Source organism: Eptesicus fuscus, chromosome 5 (assembly GCF_027574615.1).
Source record: "Eptesicus fuscus isolate TK198812 chromosome 5, DD_ASM_mEF_20220401, whole genome shotgun sequence".
Lineage (NCBI taxonomy): Eukaryota > Metazoa > Chordata > Mammalia > Chiroptera > Vespertilionidae > Eptesicus > Eptesicus fuscus.
Genome location: NC_072477.1, coordinates 22,004,714 through 22,030,593, shown reverse-complemented (window position 1 = coordinate 22,030,593; position 25,880 = coordinate 22,004,714). Strand labels below are relative to the sequence as shown.

The window sequence follows — 25,880 nt, the reverse complement described above, 5'->3', positions numbered from 1 at the left end:
CCGGCATGGGTGGGCAGTTGGGAGCTACCGGGCCGGCAGGAGAGGGCTGTTGGGGGTAATCAGGCCGGCAGGGGAGTAGTTAGGCGTTGATCAGGCTGGTAGTGGAGTGGTTAGGGGGTGAACAAACTGGCAGGCAGAAGCAGTTGGGGCAATCAGGCAGGCAGGCAGGCGAGCAGTTGGGAGCCAGCAGTCCCAGATTGTGAGAGGGATCCCGGATTGGAGAAGGTGCAGGCTGGGCTGAGGGACACCCCCCCACCCCCAGTGCACAAATTTCATGCACCAGGCCTCTAGTTAATTATAATAAAACTAGAGGCCCGGTGCATGAAATTTGTGCATGAGGGAGGGGGTCCCTTCATCCCAGCCTGCACCCTCTTTAATCTGGGACCCCTTGAGGGATGTCCGACTGCCAATTTCGGCCCGATCCCTGGGATTGGGCCGAAACTGGCAGTCGGACATCCCTCTCACAATCTGGGACTGCTGGGTCCTAACTGCACACCTGCCTGCCTGCCTGGTCACCCCTAACTGCCCCCCCTGCCAGCCTGATCACCTCTAACCGCCTCTGCCTGCCAGCCTGATCACCCCTAACTGCCCCCCTGCCAGCCTGGTCACCCCTTAGTGCCCCCCCTGCCAGCCTGGTTGCCCCCAACTGCCCCTTTCTGTTGGCCTGGCCACCCCTAACTGCCCCCCCACTGGCCTGGTTGCCCCCACTGCCCTCCTCTGCCGGCTTGGTCGCCCCTCACTGACCCTCCCCGCTGGCCCGGTCACCCTTGCTGGTCAGTCGTTTTGGTTGTCCCTCGCTAACCCCCCTGCTGACCTGGTTGCCCCATGCAGCCTGCTAGTCAGTCGTTTGGTCGTCCCTCACTAACCCCACTGCCAGCCTGGTCACCCCATGCAGCCTTTTGTTTGGTTGTTACTGTGAGGGTGTCATGACCAATTTGCATATTACCCTTTTATTAGCATAGATATTAACTATGAAAGACAAGATTGATACATTTGACCATATTAAAACCAAAGCAAAACAAAAAACAAACAAAAAGAAACAAGCATAAACTGAGAGAAGATATTTATATGACAAATAACTGAAAAAGAATAAAGAACTTCTATGAATATATTTAAAAATATATATTTTTAAAGCCAAAAGAAAGTAGGCAAAAGACACAAACATATTTCACACAGGAGAAAAGCACTTGGCCAATAAACATGTGAAAAGGTAAACAACTCTTAGTAATTAGGAAAACAAATTAAGATCACAATGAGACAGTCTTTTATATCCACACTAGTAGCCCTACGCACGAATCCGTGTGCCAGTAGCTCTCTGCTGCCCTCCTATAGCTCCCCCCACCTCCATCCCCCCCCAATAGCTTGCTGCCCTGCCCGCTCCTGTAGCTTTTTGCCACCCGCTTGTAGTTCGATGCCCCACCCTTCTGCAGATCCATGATCTGGTTGTTATTCGGTTGGTCATTATGCCTCAAGGAATAACGGATAATTAGCATATTCCTCTCTTATTATATAGGATGATTCTCCAAAACTAAAGTAGTTGATAATACTAAGTGTTGGTAAGGATGTACATCTGGAACTCTCTAAGTCCTGCCAGAGAGAGAGAGCATACATTGATTTAACCACTTTGGAAGACTAGCACTATTCGTAAAGGTGAACATTCACATAGCTATGACTCACCTGTTCCACTGGTATATGAGCTTACAGTCACCCACCCCCAAAAAAGGTTGGAAACAACCCAAGCATCTGTTGAAGGAAAATGAATACATAACTTGTGGTATAGTCACACAACTGAATATTATGCAGCTGTAAAAGTGAGAGAACTACAGGTACATGAAACAATATGGATAAATTTCAGGAATGTCATAGTGAAAAATGGTAAAAAAAATTACAACTTGTAAAAGACTCAAAATAAGAAAAACGAATATGTTATTTATGGATTGTAAACAGATAATAATTTTTTAAAGCAAAAGAACATCAATCAAAATTTAGTTAAGTGTTTATCCTTGGGTATGGGAGAAGGCAGGAAAATGAGTTAAAAGGAGAGCACACATTGATGTGACGGTATTGGCAGTATTTTAGGGAGGGGTGTTTTTCACATATCATATTTTCAGGGATGGAAAAAAGTAGGCTTACAATTGTAATACAAATAAATAATACAATAATTAATAAATAAACTGTTACATGTACTCACAACTGTAAATCTACTTTTGCCAACCCCTGTATTTATTTAAATTGTGGTAAAATACACATAACATAAAGTTTACCATTTTAGCTTTTTTAAAGTGTGCAGTTCAGTGGCATTTACATTGTTGTGTGATGTAAGGGCACATCCATTATCTACCATCCACCTCTAGAACTCTTCTCATCTTGTAAAACCAAAACTTCATGTCCATTAAAAAATAAGTCACCCCTCCCTCCAACCCCTGACAACCACCATTCTTTTTTCTGTGTCTATAAATTTGAGAATTTTAGTTTTTAAGTTGAGAGATGGGACATGGGTTTTCATTTTATTGTTATGCTTCATAACTTCCATATATATTTCACACACATATATTTTTATATGTATAAAATAGTATGTGCCTTATTTTTTTAATGGCTCTGAAAAAATAAAGAACAATATCCAAAATTGGCCAGAACACGGTAGGTGCTAGCATGTAAATTGATGCAATTTTTAAGACATTTAAAATTCAACATGCAGTAATATTGACATATATTTTATGGCTTTTTGGGGCTATTGTGTTTTCAATTTTTGTTTCTGATTATTCATTGCTAGTATAGAGAAATATAATGTGTTAGCCTTGTATTCTTGCTAAATTCACTTATTAGTTCTAGGAGTTGTTTATTTTTGTTATTGATTCTTTGGGATTTTCTATGTAGATGATTATGTCTTCTGTGAGCAAGGATAGTTTTCTTTCTTCTTTTTCCACTCTGTATATTTTTAAATTTTTCCTTTCCTTATTGCAATGGCTAGGACTTTAAGAATGCTGTTAAATAGAAATGGTGAGAGTAGACATTCTTGCTTTGTTCCTGATCTTAAGGAGAGAGCATTCTTTCACATAAAGTATGTTGTCAGGTGTAGGATTTTGTAGATGCCCTTTATCAAGTTGAAGAAGTTCCCTTCTATTTCAAGTTTTGTGAGAGCTGTTTTCTTCTTAAATTAAATTTTGTCAAATATTTTTTGCATCAATTGATATGATCATGTGGTTTAACTTTTTAGATTGTTCATATGGTTTATTAAATGGATTGATTTTCAAATATTGAAACAGCTTTGCATTCTACATTTAAATTTTCCTTGGCAATTATGTATTAATCTTTTCATGTATTGCTGGATTTGGTTTGCTAATAATTTGTTGCAGATTTTTGCATCTGCTGTTCATGAGGGATACTGTGGTTTTCTTGACCTATCATCTGATTTTGGTATTGATATATCTTTTTGGAAGGCAATTTGTCCATTGTAACAAGTCTTAAAAATGTATGTTCCCAAGGATTCCACTTCTAAGAATTTATCATAAGGAAATAGTCAGATGGCCCTGGATTTAAATATAAATGCATTTCCTTACCAGCTGCGTAGATTCAGTGGTTCTGTTTCCTAACCTGTAAAATAAGAATAAGAGGACATACCTCACAAGAGTTGCATTAGATGAGACAATTCACACACACTGCCCAACATCTGTAAGCTTTTAGTAAATGGTAGCTCTTGGTATTGTATTATACTATACTGTCCAGCCTCTGTAGTCTGTCCAAATGGAAGGGCATCATTTTTGCTCCCATATTGGCTCCCACTTTGAATCTCCTTATTTTGGTGGGTATGGGTCTCCTCATTTCTGATCCCTGTCTTATATTAGGTGTGCTAGGCGTTGGGAATGCAAAGGCAAAAAAGATACGATCCCGGCCCGGGAAGCTGAATCTATTAGAGAGGCATTATAAAGGGGGGTCTGCCCACGGGCAGTGGGCCCTGGACGCGCATTCTGAGCATCTGTATCGGGAGATGGGGCAGTCACCGGAGCTAGGGGATCAGGAAAGAAGGCCGCAGGCTGTTCCCATAGCAACAGGACAGGCCAAGCTCTGGTGGATTCTCGAATCACCTCTGTAGCGTCCGAGGGTCCAGCAAAGGCCAGTGCGCTTCTCGGGTCCAGAGGCTTGCAGAGCCTTGGCTGTAACTAAACTGGAGCTCCGCGCCTCTGATTGGCTCAGACAGCTAGGGGCGTGGCCTGACGTAGACACCACTGGAGTTTTCCTCGCGGAGCGGAAGCCGACCTGGTCCGTCCCGGAAGTGCAAACTCGGAGGTCGTGCAGGTGGGGATTCCGCGGTCTCGGCGGCCTCTTTCAAGATGCCAGGAGCCGCGGACAAGGCCTCGGAGTTGTCCGAGAGGATTGAGAGTTTCGTGGAGGCCCTGAAGCGGGGCGGCGGGCGGCGCAGCTCTGAGGACATGGCTCGGGAGACCCTGGGGCTGCTGCGCCGGATCATCATGGACCACCGCTGGAGCAACGCAGGTAAGGCAGGCCTAGCTCCATGGCGTCCCTCCCCACTTTCCGTTCTCCATTCCCGGCGGAGAGTCGCCCAGGCCTCCCGGAGCACTTGCTCTGCTCACCCTTTCTGCCTTGGACTTCAGGGGAGCTGATGGAGCTAATCCGCAGAGAAGGCCGGAGGATGACGGCCGCGCAGCCCTCAGAGACCACCGTGGGCAACATGGTGCGGAGAGTGCTCAGGATCATCCGGGAGGAGTATGGCAGGTCAGGCCCCTGTCCTGGGCTCCGGTTTGGATCCAGTGACGCTGTTGGCACGAGGCCCCTTGGAGCCTTTATTGGAGCTGAACAGGTCTTGTTGCACGTCACAGCGCCTTCTCACCTTCTGTGGTCTTGTTGCCTCCGCAGACTCCACGGACGCAGCGAGGAGAGCGACCAGCAGGAGTCCCTACACAAACTCTTGACATCCGGAGGCCTAAGCGAGGATTTCAGCTCTCCTTATGCCCAACTCCAGTCCAACATCATTGAGGCAATTAATGAGCTGCTTGTGGAACTGGGTAAGAGTCCTGATTCCTAGGTGGGCGGGACCGGTTGCAGAAAAATGAGGGGACAACAGAGTCCCTCGGCGTTGTTCATCAGCAGAGATGGGCGATACCTAGTACTCTGGTTTCCAGAGGTTTCCCCTCCATCCTGATGAGGGAGGGTTAGAACAGGCGGTAGGACTAAGATAACAGGTGTAGGACTCTACATTACCTTACAGACCAAACCTTTGTAGATTGCAAACCCACTGTGGCAGAGACTCCACTAGGACAGGGCTTTCTTTTCTTTCTTTAAAAAAATTTTTTTTTGTTGTTGTTAATCCTCATCTGAGGATGTTTTTTCCATTTATTTTTAGAGAGAGTAGAAGGGAGAGGGAGAGACAGCGTGAAAAACATCGATGAGAGAGACACATCGATTGATTGGTTGCCTCCTGCATGGGGCACAAGCCTGCAGCCGAGGTATGTGCCCTTGACTGGAATCGAACCCACAACCCTTCAGTCCTCAGGCCAGTGCTCTAACCACTGAGAGAAACCAGCCAGGATGCTTTATTTTCATTTAAAGAAGATGGACTCTCAAAACCATAGCTAGTAGATCCTCCTTCCCTAAACTTCCTCTTGATTTTTATACCCACTCACTCCACCTCCATTCCCCTTTTCTTTGTGAACCAGGAGACCTGCAGGTACTTACTGCAATCAGAGTTCTTCGGGGGAGGAAGAAGCTGGGTCTGTGCACTGAGCTGCTGCTTCCAAATTCCTCCCTATTTTTCTTCTGTGGCCTCCCTCTCAGATGGAGGTGTGGCCACCTTTGGGATGATTTTTTTTTTTTTTAAGGGGAAGTTCTGTTTACCCCATTCTCAGCACTGTAGGATTTCCCAGAATGGATCATTTCTTGCCTGAAGTCATTGTCTTCAAAATCATTTGTAAGGGAGCTGGTGTCATGCCAGAGCAGGGGGCTGAGTTGATGATGAGGGGGCACTGCTGCAAAGGAGGGCAGGCTGAGAACTTGGGAGACGGAAGATCTCGGAGGAGCAGGGTTTTTAAGAAAATGTGACATTTCATATTAAGTTTGTAAACCCCCTGTTACCAGCATCAGCTAGGTGGGCAGTCTGTGTGATGGCCACACGTTCCCTTTGGTGCTCTGTCATGTCTGTCCATGACGGTTTCATATTTTCCTTGTAAAACTGGCTGTTCTTGCAGAAGGGACAACGGAGAACATTGCAGCCCAGGCTCAGGAGCACATCCACTCTAATGAGGTGATCATGACCATTGGCTTCTCCCGAACAGTAGAGGCCTTCCTCAAAGAGGCTGCGCGGAAGAGGAAATTCCATGTCATTGTGGCTGAGTGTGCTCCTTTTTGTCAGGTAGGGGGGACTGTGGGAGTTGCTAAGAAAAATGAAAACTGAGGAGAGAATAACGGAGTGATAGATGGGATCCATGCTAACTTTGAATTGATAAGCAGAAGATCAGTAAAAGATTAAGGGAATTTTCAAGTTGTTCATTCCGTGAACATTCTTAAACATTAGTTTAAGAAAGTTGGGTGAACTGCTGGGTCCATCAAAAGATAAACATAGGTTTTTTTAAGGATCAAAATAGGGTAAATTACCTTGAGGATGACCAAGTCTTGGTCTAACCTCACTTAATCCCTAGATAAATAATAGGTTTCAAGAAAGGAAATCTATAAGGAGGCAGAATGTTGTAAAATAATGAGCCAGAAGCTCTCATCAGCGATGCCTGATTATGCAAGCAAGTAGTATTTCCAGTTTTGGCACTGCTGTGGAGTATTAAACATTTATTAGCTTTCTCTGGGCTTCCTTGCAGCTTACCAAAGAATACCTACTACAGGCACAACAATGAGTTAATTATATGTTGAAAATTGTGTGTTGGATATGCTCAGTATTACAAAACTCCCCAGATCCAGTTACATTTGAGAGGTCTTTCACTCTCTCTCACTCTTTGTCCCAGCATCAATCAGCCTCTCTCTCCTTCTGCAGGGTCACGAAATGGCAGTCAATTTGTCTAAAGCAGGTATTGAGACAACTGTCATGACTGATGCCGCCATTTTTGCTGTGATGTCAAGAGTCAATAAGGTGGGTGTGTTTGGAGTTATGTTGAATTTATGAAGATTATACCTCTAAAATATTGATTTTTAGTTTCTTTCATAATACCTATGGGAAGAGGTTTTAGCACCTTTTAAAAAATATTTTTTTTTTATTGATTTTATTTATTTCAGGAGGAAGGGTGAGGGAGAGAGAGATAAAAACATCAATGATGAGAGAGAATCATTGATTGGCTGCCTCCTGCACACTCCACACTGGGGACCGAGCCCACAACCTGGGCACATGTCCTGACTGGGAATCGAACCGTGACTTCCTGGATCATAGGTCGACACTCAACCACTGAGCCACGGGCATTGAAAATACATACTTCACCTCTATTAACTGAATTATTTTCCCTTTGTCTATATCATTGGTCCTCATTTGGAATAGCCTCTCTTTGATTAAAGCATTGAAAGAATGAAGTGGGACTACCCTAAGCAGGTTAGCTACTAGGGATCCAGTAGAGGGCTCCCCGCTTGTGCTTAGAGAGCTTGGCGGTGGTAGATGGAAAATGAGAAAAGCTCCCCACTTCTCAGGAGGTGTGGCATATAGGTTTTTAGAGACAAGGCTAAAAGTAGATACTGTAATTTCCTGTTCTGTACTTTGTTCACTTTTTCCTTGAGAACCCACTTTTAAGCTTGAACTGTGGTCCAAAGCCTAGAATCCTTTTCTTTCTATTCTGTGTGACCCCTCAGGAGGCCAAGACTCAGGCCTGACAGTTAGGCTGTTGTGCCCAATCCTGTTAAGGCTTTATCCCTGGGATGGCTGACATTTTTTTTCAAATTTAATAATTCTTTATTGTTGAAAGTATTACATATGTCCTCCTTTTCCCCCCACTGACCTCCTCAAGCCTACCTCCCCTTCCTCTCCCCCCGCCCCCACAACCAGGCCCTCACCTCTCCATTGTCTGTGTCCATGGGCCATGCATATATGCATACAAGGTCCTTGGTTGATTACCTCCCACCCACCCAACATCTCCCGCCTTCCTTCCTGTCTCATTTTTCTTCCTATCTCAGGTGATCATTGGCACGAAGACCATCCTGGCAAATGGTGCCCTGAGAGCTGTAACAGGAACTCATACTCTAGCATTGGCAGCAAAACACCATTCCACCCCACTCATCGTCTGTGCCCCTATGTTCAAGCTTTCCCCACAGGTATGTCTGTCTGCCTTTAACAGAGATAAGGAAGCCAAAGGGTAGGCTTGATCTCTGGGCCTTCAACCTACTCTAGGACTTTTCTTATCTGCATTCTCTCGATGGATTAGATCCAGTGGAGGCTGGAAAAAGCCACATGAGTCTTGATCCAGGAAAAACAGTTGATATTTATAACCTGTCAGCTTTAAGAAGTCAAAATTGGAAGGTCAGGACGATACATAGTTGGGGAAGGCCCACTGTTTACATTGCCACCACTCCTCATCACCCTGACCACTTCTCAGAATGCCAAGCAAGTTAAAACTAGGAACATACAATTTGTTTTATTTGTCATAGTTCCAGGGACTGTCCTCTGAAGCCTGAATGTGAGTTACTAACTGAAGAGTCATTTCATTAGTGATAAAACTATTTGCTTTGAAAATGTCAATCTATTTATAGGTCTCTATATTTTTGAGGTATAATTTACATAACGTAATTAACCATTTTAAAATGTTCAGTAGCATTTACTACATTCACAGCATTGTGCATCTACCACTCTGTAGTTTCAAAACTTTTTCTACATCCCAGGAAAACACTCTGTACCCATTAAGTAATCATTCCCTTTTCTCCCCTGGCCTCATCTCCTAGTAATCACTAATGTGCTTTCTGTCTCTGTGGGGTTGCCTGTTTTGTTTGTATGGGGGGGTTTTTTTGGCTTGTTTTAAAATATGTTTTTATTGATTTGAGAGAGAGAGAGAGGAACAGAGAGAGATCAGAACATTGATGAGAGAAACATCCATCGGCTGCTTCCTGCATAACCCCTACTGGGGATCAAGTCCCAAACCCATTGAACCAGTGACCTCTTGGTGCATGGGTTGACTCTCAACTACTGAGCCAGGCCTATTTTGGATATTTTATATGAAAAGAATACAATAAGGGCCCTTTTGCTTAGCATAATGTTTTCTAAGTTCATCTGAGTTACAGCACAGTACTTGGTTTCTTTTTATGACTGAATAATATTCCAGTGTATGGATATACCACAGTTTATCTGTTCATCTCTTGATTGGCATTTGGGTTATTTCTACCTCTTGGCTTTTGTGAATAATGTTGCTATTAGCATATGTGTACAGGTTTCTGTGTGAACATATATTTTTTTAATACCTAGAAATAGAATTGCTGGGTCTTTTTTTTAAAAAAATTTTTTTCTTTTCCAGTTCCCCAATGAAGAAGATTCATTTAATAAGTTTGTGGCTCCTGAAGAAGTTCTGCCCTTCACAGAAGGTAAAAAAAGTGTGTGTGTGTGTGTATTTGGAATTTTGGTTTTGGTTTCGGTGGTCAGTGGAATTTAATGCTACCAGGTTGTGCTTTTTATCATACTTATTGTAGGGACTGTTCTCTTCAGCACCGTAGAGTGCCTGGAGACCTGATCTAGTTTAGGTGAGTTATTGGGGCTATGGTGGGTTGGATCACCCAGCACTGACTGGGTTCGGCTTTGCATGTTGTTTGAGACACAGGCAACAACCCAGTGGGAAATGTACTTGTTTCCAGTTGCTGTCAGAAGTCATTTTGGTGATGTGGCTGCCAAAGGAAGCGGGCTCTGAAATGTTCTGACTGACACAACTTGCCTATAACTTGGATGATACCCTCTGTGTGTTGGGGTCCTTTCTCTGACTTCTGAGGCAGCAGCTGTGTTCAGTGAGCCTCATCAAGTTAACATGGCCTTAAACACCCTCTGGGAGCAAAGCATAGTATTTGGGGTGCTAATTCTTCTTGGAAATTGAATAACTTCATCCATTTATTTAAATATTCATTCTTTCAGAAATATTTACATCTATTGAGCACCAACTATATACCTGGCACTATTCTAGGCACTAGGGACATGACAATGACCAATACAGATAGGCCCTGCTCCCACAGGGCTTACATTCTGTTGTGGCAGATGGACAATGAAATGTCAGGTCATGGGATGCTTTCGAGAAAAAAAACTAATGATGTTGAGATAGAAAGTGGCTAGGAGACTACCTTAGATTGGAGAAGTGTCTTAATGAGATGACATTTCAGCTGAGTTCTGAATGCGTAGAGCCTCACGTGAAGGTCAAGGGGAGAGTTTTCCAGGCATTGGTGCAAAGGGACTGAGTTAGGTACATGTTTAGCCATTTGGGGGAAAAGTGGCCATATGACTGGAGAGGCATGAGCAAGAGCTAAACTGGTATGATTTGTAATTAGTGTAGTGTGGTGGGATCTTGAAGGTTGCAATCCCAAGTTTGAATTCTATTCTAAGGGCTAAAGAAAAGCATTGGATAGTTTTAAACAGGGATTATGATCTGAAGTCATCTGTTCTGGTTTGCATTTGTCGCAGCTTCCCTTCCTTGGGGTAGCAAGTATGCCTGCATTATTGAGCCTAGAATCTATATGCTACTAAACCACTAGAGCAGGATCCTCAATTTTATCTTTATAACCTGTGATTGCCTTTCAGGGGACATTCTGGAGAAAGTCAGCGTTCATTGCCCTGTGTTTGACTATGTTCCCCCAGAGCTCATTACCCTCTTTATCTCCAACATTGGTGGGAACGCACCTTCCTACATCTACCGCCTGATGAGTGAACTGTACCATCCTGATGATCATGTCCTATGACACCACTCGTCCTGAGCAGAAACTGCTTAGCAAACACAGAATGGAGACTTCAGTGCCACTGCTGAAATGTATTTTCCTTGTAATGGGGGAGTGAACTGGAGTCAACCTAAAAAAAATGGATACCATTGCGTACCTTTTTAGTCACCCTATAACAAGGATGCACATCCAGGAAAGAGAGAGAGAGAGAGAGAGAGAGAGAGAGAGAGAGAGAGAGTGAGTTTGCGTGTTTGCCTTTCAGGTCTTAACAGAGCAGCAGGGCTTAACCTATTGTTTTTGGAGCTTCTTAGTGACCTGGGGTGTCTGTTTCAGGAACTTTCTGGTTCGGTGGTGTGTTAAACATAACACTGAACAGCTTGCTGGGATACAGGTTTTTGCTCAGAATGGCTACCACACCTTTTCGTAGGCTGTGCCAATAAAAGCTGCTCGAAGGTTCCTGACTTGGTTTATTTATTGTTCTGCTCTGATTGAACTGCCTGAAACAGCAGCAGCAGAGCCTTTTCGTGTTTCCATAGAGGGCTGTAATTAGGAACAGTCTAAAACAGAGAAGTACAAATGAAGTATTTACAGTTTCCTTTATAATTTACTGGAAATGGTCCCAAACAACTTGTTAGTAATCTAAGAGTGTGGTTCCAAAACCTCTCTGATCATTAGAACCATCTGGGAGCTTAAAAAAACAAACATTCTTGGGCTCCATCCCAGACCCACTACATCTGATCTCCAGGGTGGCACCTGGGAATCTGTTTAAAGCTCCCTAGAAAAGGACTCCCTCATGTACTGTTAATAGGATTGTAAACTGGTACAGTCTTTTCTAGGGCAGTTTTGAATCTGTACTTCTAGAATTATTTGTACAAGCGCACAAAGTTATAGACGAGACTGTCTATTTTAGCAGCTGTAATATAGCTTAAGGGTTCAGCAATAACATTTTGTATTCTGTTAGTTAAAAGCAAGAAAGGTTTTAAAATAATGACATACCATGGAAGATTATGTATCCACTGCATTAGAGGTTTCAAAAGGGTGACTTGAGGGCAGTGTCTGGATTGAAGACATTTTGGCTGGTTCACCCAGTATTTAATTTGAATTAGTTATCAATACTTAAATATCTGGAGATTGCACATTAAACAAATTTAATTTCTTGCTTCTTTTGAGAACTCAAAAGGTCTGGCGATTCTGAATCCACATTCCCAAGAGGCAGCAGTTGGCTAGAGTTGGGTAGCTTCTCATTTCATTAGATGGAAAACCTCCAGTTTTCTGCAGTTCTTCCCTGCTCCATTTAACTTATTTATGTTATCTGCCTAACCCCTGTAAGGCATTTGATATATGAGCCTTGTGTAAATGAATGGCATAGATTTGTAAGAAAGTCCATTTTATATTGTTAAAAACAAGATGGGAAACGAAGCAAGATGCAGAGCAACATGCTTAATATGATCCTTCATTAAAACAAAACATGTAGCCCTAACTGGTTTGGATCAGTGGATAGAGCGTCGGCCTGCAGACTGAAGGGTCCCAGGTTCGATTCCAGTCAAGGGCATGTACCTGGGTTGCGGGCACATCTCCAGTAAGGGGGTGTGCAGGAGGCAGCTGATCGATGTTTCTCTCTCATCTGATGTTTCTAACTCTATCCCTCCCTCTTCCTCTCTGTAAAAAATCAATAAAATATATTTAAAAAAACAAAACATGTATTTGCATAGGATAAAAGTCAGAATAACACCAAACATGGGCAAGCAGGAAGACATCTAATTTTTTTTAGTATGCTTATATATTGTTTCCATATTTTATGTGTACTACTTTAGTAATTACATCTTTTAAAAAGTCTCCCCAGGTTATCCAGATGATCTGTGTGTTTGGGAAGCAGAAGTCCAAGGCAGATTTGAGTGTGCAGGGAAACCCCCTGGAATGCTTGTCTCAGAGGCTGGCCTCCTGCCTCTAGGCGGTGGGGTGGAAAGAGCAGCAGGAGTCTGCACGTTTAACAAGCACCCCACGGGACTTTAACAGGGGATTTGATAACCACACTTGGGTAAACACTGGCCAGAGGCACTCTACTCTTTTGATATCTACTTAGCTCTTTGCCTTGGGGCACTTGCCTTCCCTGAGGGAGGAAAAAAAGCAAGATCTGGAGAGTCCATCTAAAAGACTGACCTAAAAGTGCTATGACTCACAAGAGCCTGACTCACTCAGGCCTCAGTCTATCAATTATTTCTCACAGCATCTAAGACCCCAGCTTTCTCAGTGAAGTGGTTTATAGCTGCCAATTACAAGCAATCGTCTCCTCTGAAGGCACTAATTCTAACAGCAATTCACTTGGATATAATTGTGTGGTCTGGAGTAAGAGCAGCAGTGAGTCAAGGAACTTAAATGTTTCTGGCTCCAAAAATGCTTTATGATACTTGTTCTTTGTGCATCTTAGTCTCCCGGTTAAAATTAGCACCAACATCCTTCTCAGGCATAACTGGGATGGATGAAGGTTACAGGGGAGAGGTTCTCTTTTCGGTCAGCTTTTCAGTGCCTAGAACATAACTGCATAAATGAATATTCTTTAGACTTCAAGTAAATCCCACAAAGCTATTTATATGTCTCATTTTTTTCTCTTTTCCGCACTCCCTCTTCCTATTTGAGGAAGAGTAAATATTGGAAAGGGAGACTGACCTGAACAGGAAGAAACAGGAGTTTCACATCGACTTACTACCTGTCAGCCTTGTGCCCACCTTACTCCCCACCTTCGCAGTAAGAACCCAGAAGCTCATTAAAAAACAAAAACAAAACTGTTTTAGCTTAGAGAGAAATAATAGAAAGGATGCCAAGCATGTGAAAGGTTTCCTGACTATGCTAAATAAACCAAGTTAGATAACTTACTCAATACAGTTTGTAAAGACACTTTTTCCCACGGTTTGTATCTTCCAATTTGGGCGGAGGGCAGGAAAGGCACAATTCTTGGAACTCAAATAAGGAACAGAAATTCCTAATTTAGCCTCAAAAGAGAAGTCTGAAAAATACTCTACCAAGAAAAACTTAAGTGTAAAGTGATACCTCAAAGAAATAAATGCCAGTACCCATAGGATCATAAGGATCACAGATGTGCTTCAAACCCATCTCTCAAAGCAATCTGTTGCATCAGTGTGTGGGTTAATGAAGGCTGCTAGTCACACCGTTTCGTCGTTGAGCTATGTGGCTCTATAATACCACATATGTAAAACTCGGTACAGCAGAACTGCTTTGCCTTTATAAAGATGGGGCCAGATGGTGATGTAATTATTGTAAAGGCCCCATATTATCCACCTGTCCTCACAAAAACTCCCTCTGCAGACATGCACCTAGTTCACATAAAGGAGCTATTTTGAAATGTGCCTTGGAAGTGTTTTATATCTGGCCTGCTTTGCTTTGAATTATTCTTTCATTCACCAAACAGCTGTTCCGGGGTATTGTGCAATGGCTAAGCAATTATTATTAATAAAGAGCTATAGTCTTAAGCTTTCAGTCTTCACACCACTCTCACAGTGCAGGGCAGCATTTGAGCCTAACCACACTTGAAATGATGATTGCTTGATGTTTATATTAAACTAAAGGCCCAGTGCACGAAATTCTTGCACTGGAGGGGGGTGGTCCCTCAGTCCAGCCTGTGCCCTCTCGCAGTCTGGGGGCACTCGGGATGTCTGAAACATTTGATAAAGTTCAGGCAACCCCATCAAAGCCCGTGGGAATCTGAGTGCCTTACATATTGGAATCTATGGAGCCAGGAAGCTAGTGACTCAAGTAGCAGTCTGAAGAAGCTAGATTTGGCAAGGCCATGAAGGCAGGAGAGGCTCCCACCACTGCCACTGTGCTTGCCAGCTGTGAGCCCGGCTTCTGGCTGAGCAGTGCTCCCCATGGGAATGCACTAACCACCGGGGGGAAGCTCCTGCATTGAGCGTCTGCCCCCTGGTGGTCAGTGTGCATCATAGCGACTGGTCGTTCTGCCATTTGGTTGATTTGCATATTAGCCTTTTATTATATAGGAGGATATTGTGTGGAAGAGAAGGAGCCTTTCAGTAGTGGTTTTTGTTTTTTTCAGGCATGTTACATTTAGTATTAAGACCTGCCTAGAAAAACTTGATAAGATTCCTGAAATTCATAATCTATATGTTAAATTCTGCAATTTACTACTACAAAAGAGAGGTGATGAGCTACCTTGAATAATGATAAACTAATAACAGTAGCTAACTCCACACCACTTTTTTGTGGGACCATCATTACTTGCTTTTGAAGGGAACAAGAGCACTTGTTTAGTCAGGCAAGTTGTGTGGGCAGAGTCAGGCCAAATCTAGCTTCTTCAGACTGCTACTTGAGTCACTAGCTTCCTGGCTCCATAGATTCCAATATGTAAGACACTCAGATTCCCACGGGCTTGGATGGGGTTGCCAGAACTTTATCAAATGTTTCTGAGTGCTCTGACAAATGGGCATGCGTTGAAAATGCCCAAGGGTTTGAAAAATACCAAGCCATAGGATAACCCCTTCTTTCTTTATACCCTCCAAAATTTCTGATGCAATATATTTAGGAGGGACTCAGGAGTTACTGAAAGATGAATAAAGGAATTAATGGAGGGATTGAAGGAAGAGATTATTTGGTACACATTATCCAGATTTTTGGTTTCCCAGACTTCTTTTCCTCTCTTCTGAGCTCATCTTTTTGCCATCTCACTGTTAATGAGCAACTTCAGCTCAGGGAGGGTGAAAATAGGACATACAGTGGCAAACATGCCAGTCAGTTCTCACTGTTAACCTGCTTTTGTAAAGAGTTTTGATGGAATGGGGTGGGACTTCAGGTGGGAGCAGGGAGAAAGTTCTTTGTGCCAGAAAATGCCATTCCCTTCTCTCAGATGTGCTGTTACCGGTGAAGCGTCAGCTGAGCTTGGCTGTCAGTGCTCTCTAGGAACTGACTGGCTGCATCTGTTCTCACTTGGCATGACTTCCTCAGCCCCCTACACATCTCTAGAACTTGGCCCCCCTCCTTGGCCCTGTTCTGGTTGACTTGTTTTTTTCCCTCTGTTAGACTCAGACCCCAGCTGTTCATTTGTTCTGACCCTTTGCCTTGCTCCAAAGTCTGATGGCTAACACCTCTCCATTGTCAACTACTCGTGGAGTTCCAGATGCCCAGCTACATTCAGAACCTTGCCCTAGCCCTCTCCTCAGTCTCTCCCCTTCCTTTTAGCCTACACACTAAGCTTTCTGAGACCTCTCCTATTGCCCGCTTTAGCCTCAATTCTGACAGATTCTTATCTCAATAATAAAGATACAGCTGGTAACTCGGTGATCTCTAAACCTAGAAGTTACCATATTCTATCATCAGTTTCCTTGCCTTTCTCCCTGACTACAGCTACTAGTTATATACGTTTCTTAGTTATGTACCTTTATTTCTCAATAAAAATTTGAAAGATATTACCAAAAATACGAACTCTCAGGAACAACTTCACTGCCCATCTCATCTCTCAGGTTTTACTCTGAAGTTAATGAAGCCTCCACCAACCAGAATCTAATAAAAATGAACTACTAAATTTCAAACTGATAAATCACTAATAAGTTAAAAATACATAGAGCAGCATATGGAGGTAATAATGGGAAGGAGTGTATAATGTAAAGTCACACAGCCCTGGGTCTGAATTCCGGCTCTCTTAGGTCCTCAGCAAACTAGTTAACATCTCTGAGCCTTAGTAGTCTCACTGTAAAAAAGAGATACTGGCTTCCTAAGAGGATTGTTGTAAGGACTGAAATAATGTATACATGGTAGCTCTTCTTTTTATTGGAGCTAGAAAACTTGGTTACCGCTCTCAGCTTTACTTAGTAGCTGTATAATCTTAGATAATATCACTTAATATTTTTCAGCTTTACCCCCCCCTCTGTAAAATGGGGAGAATAATACACCTTATCTCATGGGTTACCAGGAAATTCAAATAAGATAGAAAAGGTATATAAAAATTATTTTGTAAACCTTAAAAATGATGAAAAAGATGTTGCAATGAGAATTTCCATTTTTTGTATTTCCTGAACAGCCTGCTCAAATTGGCCTTTGTATCAATGGAATAATTCCATTGATAAATTGGAAAATTTAAATGTATCTTTACTCTTATGGCACCTGAGTTAAAAACAAACCAGAACAGAACCCTAATAGGCAATAATCAAAGTAATGTTAGATATTTTTGGCTAATAGGTTGGTTTTATGCTGATACATGCTACTGAGTTTATAAATTATTAAAATAGGATAATGCCCTAACCGGTTTGGCTCAGTGGATAGTGTGTCAGCCTGTGAACTCAGGGGTCCCGGGTTCGATTCCGGTCAAGGGCATGTACCTTGGTTGTGGGCACATCCCCAGTAGGGGGTGTGCAGGAGGCAGCTGATTGATGTTTCTCTCTCATCGATGTTTCTAACTCTCTCCCTCTCCCTTCCTCTCTGTAAAAAAATCAATAAAATATATTTTAAATAAATAAATAAAAATAAAATAAAATAGGATAATTATCTCTTACATTGATTGATCCAGGCTAGCTAGAAAAATTGGTTACATAATTTATGGAGAACTTTTTCGAATCCTCTCTTAATTTCCAGTAAACAGTGGTTTGGGATTATAGCAAAACCTTTTGAAATTGCACCCCATTGTCCTTATATAAGAGGTATTGTAACATTTTTTTAAATCCTACACAGTGGTCTGATCTGAAAAGATTTCAAAACTCCCAAGACAGTTGGCCTCCATGTAGCTCTGGAGAGTGGAGACAGAGGTCCAGAGGCCAGGGCACCCCCGCTGGGCCTGGAGGCAGAGCCCCTGACAGCCTTGCAAACCCCCCTGAAAGCACCCTCCTTTCTGAGGTCCTCTCTCCCAGCTATGAAACCGTCTATGGGTATTTAGAAGAAGAAAGACCATTTCTAGACAGTGGTGCCTATTCTTCAGAGTTCCAATTATGTAATTCTACAAGGATCCCCTTGAAAACCAGTGAAGGCTTTCCGTGAGCCTTCGCTGAGGCACACACTAATGAATGCAATACTTCATTGCTCCTGTAAGATTCACTGCAGGGCTATTGGCAAACAAACTTTTCTTCCATGAGCACTAGTTTGTTTCCTGTATTTAAAAAGGAGGAAAATAATTCCACTGATACAAAGGCCAATTTGAGCAGGCTGGTCAGGAAATAAAAAAGTGGAAATTTTCATTGCATCATCTTTTTCATTGTATAACATCCCAGTTGCAATAAACATTGCCAGCTGTTTCTTTTGCCTTTTTCCCTGCTATAGGACTTTAGTCTATTGAGTCTTATTAACCAGAAATCAAGTCATCTAAATAGGTGGGGGAAATACAAGTTAAAAGTGGCATAACAAGCATTTGCAGAAAAATCCCAAATGAGATTATGAGGCAATTAGATACACATATTGTAATAAAACCAAGATATAATTTGAAAGGGACCCAAAGAACCCTGACTCCTGAAAAAATGTAGAGAACACACCTGGTTAGGTTGAAAGAGTAAATGCTGCATTTTGATATGAAAATTGCTTTCACATAGAGATACTTTATAAAGTACAAAAACTATTTTAAAAAAACAAGCTCATAGTACTTTCATCATTTTACTACTCTGGAATATGAACAACATTACTCTGAATTTTTAAAGTGACAATAAAACAAAAAATGAAGAAAAGAACTTTAATTTCTCTATTCTATCCTTATTCTTATTTCTCTCATCAATAGTTTTTATCCCTAAAATAATCTAACTATAGGTCTGATGGAAGACTACAGAGAGCGGTTTTATTGAGGGTAGAGAAACTCTTTAAGTCTGAGTTTTAGAATGTAAATCAGCAGCAGAGGGAAGTGAAGGGAGGGGAAAGCTAGAGCATGGCCCTGGGCAGTCTAGGGGGTGGACTTGATTCCTGGGAGTTCAGCATTAGGTAAATTAACATCAATGCAAATTATGAGGCTGGAAAAAATTGCAAAACAAACTAAAACCCACATCCCAAGAAAACCATAAACAAACCAACCAATCAGACAAATCATTAAATTTTATCCCTAAATAAGTTACAAAAAGTAGATATTATAGGGCATCCTCCTGTGTCCATGGATGCAAATGAATGAAGTGTCTTTAGGCTTGAATTCCATCTGCTACTCAACTAGAGGGATCATCGGCTCAAGGAAGACTGACATGTTGCTCGGGTGCACTGGGCTGCTTCGGTCAAGACTGCTGGTACCTGTTGTTTATGCTCTCTGCTCAGAGGCATATAGTTAGCATCCCTTTTGGTTCCTTATAGATCAGTAATTCTGTCCTCATAGTGGCTCACAAGGAGGCATGGATACCTGCAGGCTTTGCCTTGTATCACATCCTTCTTTTCTAAAGAGACGCCAGGCCTGGGCCATTTTGCGAAGTTTTGCAAGATTGGGTTTAAGCTATGGGAAGAAAGAAAGTAATTCCAATTACCAGTAGGAAAAGCCAAGTGGCATATAAGTATTTCCTAATTATCACTATTCAAATTTGTTTAGATTTCTAATTTCTGGGTTCAGAGAGAGTATAGATTTTCTAAGATAAGTGGGACTGAAAACTTTAAGTCTAGATCCCCATCTCTTCAGGAATAAGGACAAAACTTTTTTTCATTTTTTTCACTGTCATGTAAAGCAAAAAGGGTGTGTGTGTGTGTGTTTGTAATAGGTTTTTATTGATTTCAGAGAGGAGGGGAGAGGGAGAGATAGAAACATCAATGGTGAGAGAGAACCATTGATTGGCTGTCTTCCGCATGCCCTCTCCTGGGGATCAAGCCCACACCTGGGCATGTGCCTTGACCAGGAATCGAATTGTGACCTCCTGATTCATAGGTTGACACTCAACCACTGAGCCACACTGGCCAGTTACAAAAGAAGTTTTTAATAGAGTAAAATCTACTGGATTAGTCAGAAAACATCAATACCTGAAAACTCCATACAAGAAAAGACTTTATAGCCCTTAGCAGGAAAGGTAAGCAAAAGAAAAGATTTAGGCCCTGGCCAAGTGGCTCAGTTGGTTGGAGCATCATCCCCCATATGCCAAAAGGTTTCAGATCCAATTCCCAGTCAGGGCACATGCCTAGGTTGTGAGTTCGATCCCTGGTGCGTACAGGAGGTAACTGATTGATGTCTCTCTCTCATCAATGTCTCTCTCTCTCCCTCTTCATTCCTCTCTCTCTAAAATCAATAAAAACATATCCTCATGTGAGGATTTAAAAACATCCTATCTAATAAAAGAGTAATGTGCAAATTGACCATCACTCCAACACACAAGATGGCCATCCCCATGGGGACACAAGATGGCTGCCACAAGATGGCTGGCAGGGGAGGGCAGTGGTGGGTGATCAGGCCAGCAGGGGAGGGCAGTTGGGAGGGACCAGGCCTGCAAGGGAGGGCAGTTGGGGGTGATCAGGCCTGCAGGGGAGGGCAGTTGGGGGAGACCAGGCCTGCAGGGGAGGGCAGGTGGGAGCGACCAGGCCTGCAGGGGAGGGCAGTTGGGGGCAACCGGGCCTGCAGGGGAGAGCAGTTAGGGGTGACCGGGTCTGTAGGGGAGGGCAGTTGCAGGGGGGGGGACCCAGGTCTGCAGGGGAGGGCAGTTGGGGGGACCAGGCCTGCAGGGGAGGGCAGTTGGGTGGACACCAGTCCTGCAGGGGAGGGCAGTTGGGAGGGACCAGGCCTGCAGGGGAAGGCAGTTAGGGGTGACCAGGCCAGCAGGGGAGGGCAGTTGGGGGCAACCAAGCCTGCAGGGGAGGACAGTTAGGGGCGACCAGGCCGGCAGGGGAGGGCAATTAGAGGCGACCAGGCCGGCAGGGCAGTTAGGGGCAATCAGGCCAGCAGGGAAGGGCAGTTAGGGGCAATCAGTCTGGCAAGGGAGGGAAGTTAGGGGTGACCGGGCCAGTAGGGGAGGGCAGTTAGGGGCAATCAGGCTGGCAGGGGAGCAGTTAGGCATCGATCAGGCTGGCAGGGGAGTAGTTAAGGGGTGATCAGGCTGGCAGGCAGAAGCAGTTAGGGGCAATCAGGCAGGCAGGCAGGTGAGTGGTTGGGAGCCAGCAGTCCTGGATTGTGAAAGGGATGTCTGACTGCCCATTTGGGGGCAACCAGGCCTGCAGGGGAGGGCAGTTGGGGGGGACCAGGCTGGCAAGAGAGGGCAGTTAGGGGTGACCAGGCCGGCAAGGGAGGGCAGTTAGGGGTGACCAGGGCAGCAGGGGAGGGCAGTTGGGGGCGACCAGGCCTGCAGGGGAGGACAGTTAGGGGCGACCAGGCCAGCCTGGTCATGGGCAGTCAGACATCCCTCAAGGGGTCCCAGATTAGAGAGGGTGCAGGCTGGGCTGAGGGACCCTCCCCACCCCTGTGCATGAATTTCGTGCACTGGGCCTCTAGTATAAACAATATTTTGGAAAGCAGCAACATGGATATGCCTATCATACTCTCATATTCTGTTTCATTTAAGATTGTAACAAGGACAGTAAAAGTTCTTTAATTTAAGCACTGTGCCTTTAATGTATTATCGACATCATTGTTCCTGGGCTGCTGAGTAATCAGGGCCAAAGCTTGATGTGGAAATCTCCTAAGCTTGCTTTCCCCGGCCTGATGATGCCCAAATCATAACTCTAGAGGTCCTTGGAGGTAGCTACCATTTCCGGCAAGTGCCACCAAGCAACGGCTGTTTGGGTTCCATTTGCCAGCAGTGAATTTGCTGTTTCTACCAACTTTCTGTAACCCCAGAATTTCTGCATCTTATCAAATCTAGAGTCAATAGGCAACAGATGTTCAGAATACACCAGTGTGTACATGTGTTAAGCTTAAAAAATACAAAGGCATCATGTGTATAATCTGACAGTTCTGCCTAAGCTCCATTTTGAATTTGAGCTAGAAGCTGAAATGGTGAGACTTTACATAAACTTCCAATGTGTAATTTTCAGAAATCTCCTGTTTTGGGAAGGATTAAGACATTACATTTGAATAATAGCATCTGAAAAAGGAAAAGCAGATAAACTTTGCTTCCTCTTCTGTTAGTCATCACTGTACCTGTTTTTCCTGCTCCAAGTGGTCTATGTCAGCCAACGGCAGCATCGAAGGTCTCCCATGAGCACACTGGAATGGCAGCTGGCACCAGGACAGGGCTTCAATAAGGCGATAGCTCTCCTCTAAGCTCAGGCCATCATTAAACTTAATGGCCCCTAAACGAAAGACAGAAACAAGAAGGTTATGGTGTATATGGTGGGAAACCAATGCTGACCCTGGGTCAGAGCCAAGTATCTGGGAAAAGTAAAATGTTTCTGAGGCTCTCTCATGTGACTCTAATACTGCTCGAAACTCAGGCTTCAGGACTGACCTCTCTCTCAGCTTTTCCTTATGGAGCCTTTGTCTTTCTGATCCCTGTTGGAGGCATTCCTTAACTGGTAGGTTTTTGCTTTCAGAGTTTTTCTCAAAGAGGCAAGAGCAATATTTTTGCCTACTTCTTATATGTTTATGAAGTCAAGGTCATCCTTTGTCCATAGCCAATCTAGCACCAAGATCTCTGATTGTTTTCTACAATGTCCATTTCATTTGCTTATTTTTTCTATTTCCATAATAATCTTAATCTAAATGCATATTGTCAGAACTGCCTTTATGCACACATTAACTTAATCAATAAATACTTATAAGTATATACTTTGTATTAGGAGCTATGCCAGGCAGTGAATGAGAAAAGGATCTTCACCCTCATGAAGTTTATGATCTAATGGGTCTAAGAGGTGAGACAAACATTAAATAAGTAATTACACAATAACTTAAATGATAAATTACATATGTAAAATACATATTTATATATAAGTATATAAAATACATTTTATATTACAGACTTAAATTATAAATTATAAGTTTTGTAAAATGTAGAGCATGAAAGAAATGTAATAGAAAAACCCAGTTTAGGAGGTCAGGGAAGGCTTCCCTGGCAAAATGATATTTAATCCGAGACCTTAGGTTTAGAAAGACAAGAAGGAACTGAAAGGCATTTCAGACGGAGGAAAGGGCAAATGCGGAGGTGCCGAAACATAAGAACTAGGCCAAGGAGGAGGCTAGAATGTAAAGGGCAAGGTGGAAAGTGAGATGAAACGAGAGGCAGGGGCCAGATCATGAAGCCCCCAGCAAGCCAGGGTGAGGAGTAAAATTTTTATCCTATAGCAATGAATAGTCTTGACAGCTTTTAGTTAGAAGAATGACATGCTCAAAGGGACGTTTCAAAAAGATTGCTCTGGGTGCTGAGGGAAAAGTAGCTCGAAGCAGACACAGAATGGATTTGGGGAGACTAAGTAAGAGGATTCAAGCAGCAAGAATGAGAGAGGTGGCAGTGGAAACAGATGGTGTCAGACCATTTTAAGATACATTCTGAAGGTAGAGATGGTGAAATTTGGTGACGGTGCACATATGAGGAGTCAAGACAGGATAAAAGGAGTCTAGGATATTTACAGGAGACAAATTAATGAGTGACTGGTTACTTAGCTAGAAAAGACAGGAAGTGAAGAGAAGAGAAGGTTGATGGAGAGAGATCAGAGGAGGGTGTCAGTTAACTGGAGACCCCTTTGTGGTCAAATGACAGTTGCAGGGGATTCTGTAGCTGTCAGGACCCCTAAGGTAAGTTCCTCCAACACCACCTTCTATATCTATATGTATACATAAAAGGCCAATATGCAAAGTGTCCTCTCGGGAGTTTGACCAGGACACCAGAAGTTTGATCACTTGCTATGATGTGCGCTGACCACCAAGGGCGGCGCGGAACGAAGGAAGGCCCAAGCTGGCAGCCGGGGAAGGAAGGCCCTGGCCAGCAGACGGAAGGCCCTGATTGGCCCTGATCACCAGCCAGTCCTAGGGACCCTACCTGTGCATGAATTTTGTGCACCAGGCCTCTAGTTTTATCATATTACCCTACTCAAGAACCCTTGATGATTCTAATGCCTTCTGTATAAAATTTAAAGGTTTTGTTGTGATCTTCTAGGCTTCTTTCTTACCAGTCTAATTTATTGGTACTCTTTGCTGTGCCTCATATAACTAATTTGTGCCTCTGGTCTGCATAGACTATTTCCTCCCCCTGCAGTAAACTTTCTTCTAGCTTGTGAATCCATGTCCCTCAATTCATTCAAAACTTGACTCAAAATATATCTCCTCTAGGAGAGTTACTCTTCCACTCATATAAGTCAGTCTGCATTATAGTAAAATCTGTGTGTTGGTATTTTGCTTTGTAGTTTTCTAGTGTTCAATTTGAGTGTGTTCAGTTTCTTAACCTGAATTGTGCCCGCCCAGAGGGGTAGTAAATGTGCCTCCCACTTCTTTCATATGTGCTGTACCCCGACCAGTGCTCAGCATGCAGAGGTGCTTGTCGCTGTTGAGTCTTACCATGGCAGGCTTGAGATGCCAACACCTTCTGGACCGTCAGTGGCAGTGTCCCTTGGATGCCTCCTGTGGTCTGGAGTAGCTAATGCATAAACACAGGCTTTATTAATGGGAAAGGAAATGGGACAGTGGTGCCTTTTGTGTGGTGCCCTTGTGTGAAACCCCAAAGAAGAGAAAAGTTTACCTCCACTTGTTCTCGAATAAATTCCTACAAAGCAAAAAGGAAAACAGGCATTAATCTACTGTTACATTATACTTGCCCTTGGATAGTTTACAAAATATCCCAATTTTCTTCTTTAAAATATGCCTCCTGAAGGAGAGTTCCAGCAATACAGCACTTAGGTGCAAATAATTTATTTATTGTAAGGCACTTTAAATATGAAATACAAAGACAACTGACTAGAACTCTTATTGAATAGAGAATATGTTAGCTACTGAAAGTTCCTCCAGAGACAGCTCATCGACTCATGAGGTTATGTAACTGGTGAGAGTAGCCTTGATGATTCAACTGATTCTACATAGTAGGGAGGCATCTCACTAAGAGGCTGTCTGTTTGTATTCATAGTCTCAACCAGAACAAGTGTAATATTACACAGGAACTGAATAAATATACAAGAATCATCAACACAACTGTGCACTCAGTATAACACTTGCTTAGATATCGTAAACATAAGTAGTCATGTTCGTTCCCGTGGGCTTTTTTTTTTTTTTACAATTCCCCTCAGGTCAAAAAGCATATTTTCTAAGGAATCTTGTTGAGACGTTTCTCCTCACTAGTATATCTCTGTCCCAAGGGCAGCCTTTTTTAGCAGTTATATCCCTGAAGATGTTAATATTTACAAAAGGACTTTAAAGAAATTTAAAGCAGACACTAGTTCACACTACCACTTTGTTTAACTTCTGGAAGTAACTGTTTTGAGATTGGCATATATAATTATTTCATTATAAGAAAACACGGGATTTCTTTACTCCTAGAAATGTCAATGTATAAGTTAGCTTCCTAAGATTACAACGTGGTAGATTTTCCTTTTAGACCAGACTCAGAAAATTCTCTCCCCATCCCATGTACACTCTAGTCCAAAATGCTTATAAATGAGCAAAGTTATAAACAGCTAGGTTGTAAATACTATGCATTTTTTTTAAAAGCCACCCATTTTCCAAACAAATCTTAACAGAAAGATATAATACCTGACCCACTAACAAGGCTTAGTGTGGATACAGATAAAACCTAACTTCTTTGCTATTCTCTCTTGTGCCTGTATATCTGGGACTTGTAAAACAAGTTAGTAAGCCTGGCGGGGGGAAGATAGATCTTACTGTCTGTTTATTTCATATTTTAATCATTCAATTAATGCTAGATAATTTAAATATTAAAATGGCTCATTCATCAGGCTAGAGGATAGAACTTTATAGGAAGATGTATTGGTGATCGTTCAACTGCTAGGGTCCAAGTAGCTACCTTTTCTTTAAGATACCAAAACGGTTCCAGCTTCTTCCAGCATCAACAGAATCTCTCCTGATCAGCCAGACTTAACATAATCAAGATTTTCTGAAACCATAAGCTTTGTTTCAATCTGTAATAAACTCCTTACCAATAGTCTTTGAAGTCACTTTATGAAAAGTTTTTATTGTAATTTTCTGGTTAAATACTTAGAGATTG

At 42.9% G+C, this 25,880-nt stretch overlaps 2 protein-coding genes and 1 long non-coding RNA gene across 7 annotated transcripts in view; 1 reads left to right on the top strand and 2 right to left on the bottom strand.

Annotated features, from left to right (window-relative positions):
- Positions 1-1,388: 1,388 nt before the first annotated feature.
- LOC114230583 (uncharacterized) lies at positions 1,389-4,267 on the bottom strand. The gene is made up of 3 exons (XR_003616494.2): positions 4,002-4,267; positions 3,561-3,594; positions 1,389-1,743 (listed from the first exon to the last, which is right to left on the bottom strand). It is a non-coding gene; the product is annotated as an uncharacterized LOC114230583 (long non-coding RNA).
- Positions 4,258-12,550, top strand: EIF2B2 (eukaryotic translation initiation factor 2B subunit beta). Of its 2 annotated transcripts, none has more exons than XM_054715911.1 (8): positions 4,258-4,494; positions 4,614-4,734; positions 4,876-5,024; positions 6,204-6,367; positions 6,998-7,093; positions 8,119-8,256; positions 9,447-9,513; positions 9,619-9,678. In XM_054715911.1, the coding sequence occupies exons 1-8, from the start codon at positions 4,332-4,334 to the stop codon at positions 9,657-9,659; spliced, it is 939 nt and encodes a 312-aa protein (XP_054571886.1). In that variant the 5' UTR covers positions 4,258-4,331; the 3' UTR covers positions 9,660-9,678. The 2 variants fall into 2 exon arrangements, with proteins under 2 accessions (XP_054571886.1, XP_008137048.1); XM_008138826.3 differs by lacking the exon at positions 9,619-9,678 and adding an exon at positions 10,709-12,550 and having other exon boundaries at positions 4,263-4,494.
- Positions 12,551-18,855: 6,305 nt separating this feature from the next.
- The window catches only part of LOC103283568 (acylphosphatase-1), a 50,090-nt gene continuing 43,065 nt past the window's right edge, over positions 18,856-25,880 (bottom strand). For 3 of the 4 annotated variants that reach the window (XM_008138825.3, XM_028141359.2, XM_028141360.2), the window contains 4 exons: positions 24,405-24,428; positions 24,224-24,302; positions 21,875-22,026; positions 18,856-19,255 (listed from right to left, as the gene is read on the bottom strand). In XM_008138825.3, coding sequence (XP_008137047.3) covers positions 19,136-19,255; positions 21,875-22,026; positions 24,224-24,302; positions 24,405-24,428 — 375 coding nt within the window. In that variant the 3' untranslated portion in view covers positions 18,856-19,135. Of the gene's footprint in view, positions 19,256-21,874; positions 22,027-24,223; positions 24,303-24,404; positions 24,429-25,880 lie in introns of those variants that run through there. The other variant, XM_054715902.1, reaches the window with a different exon arrangement.

Bases quoted from the DNA above. Each gene is read 5' to 3' on its own strand.
- EIF2B2 (XM_008138826.3), top strand. From the start codon at position 4,332: ATGCCAGGAGCCGCGGACAAGGCCTCGGAGTTGTCCGAGAGGATTGAG. The intron at 5,025-6,203 runs GTAAGAGTCCTG...CTGTTCTTGCAG, and splicing joins TGAGCTGCTTGTGGAACTGG to AAGGGACAACGGAGAACATT. The intron at 8,257-9,446 runs GTATGTCTGTCT...TTTCTTTTCCAG, and splicing joins TGTTCAAGCTTTCCCCACAG to TTCCCCAATGAAGAAGATTC.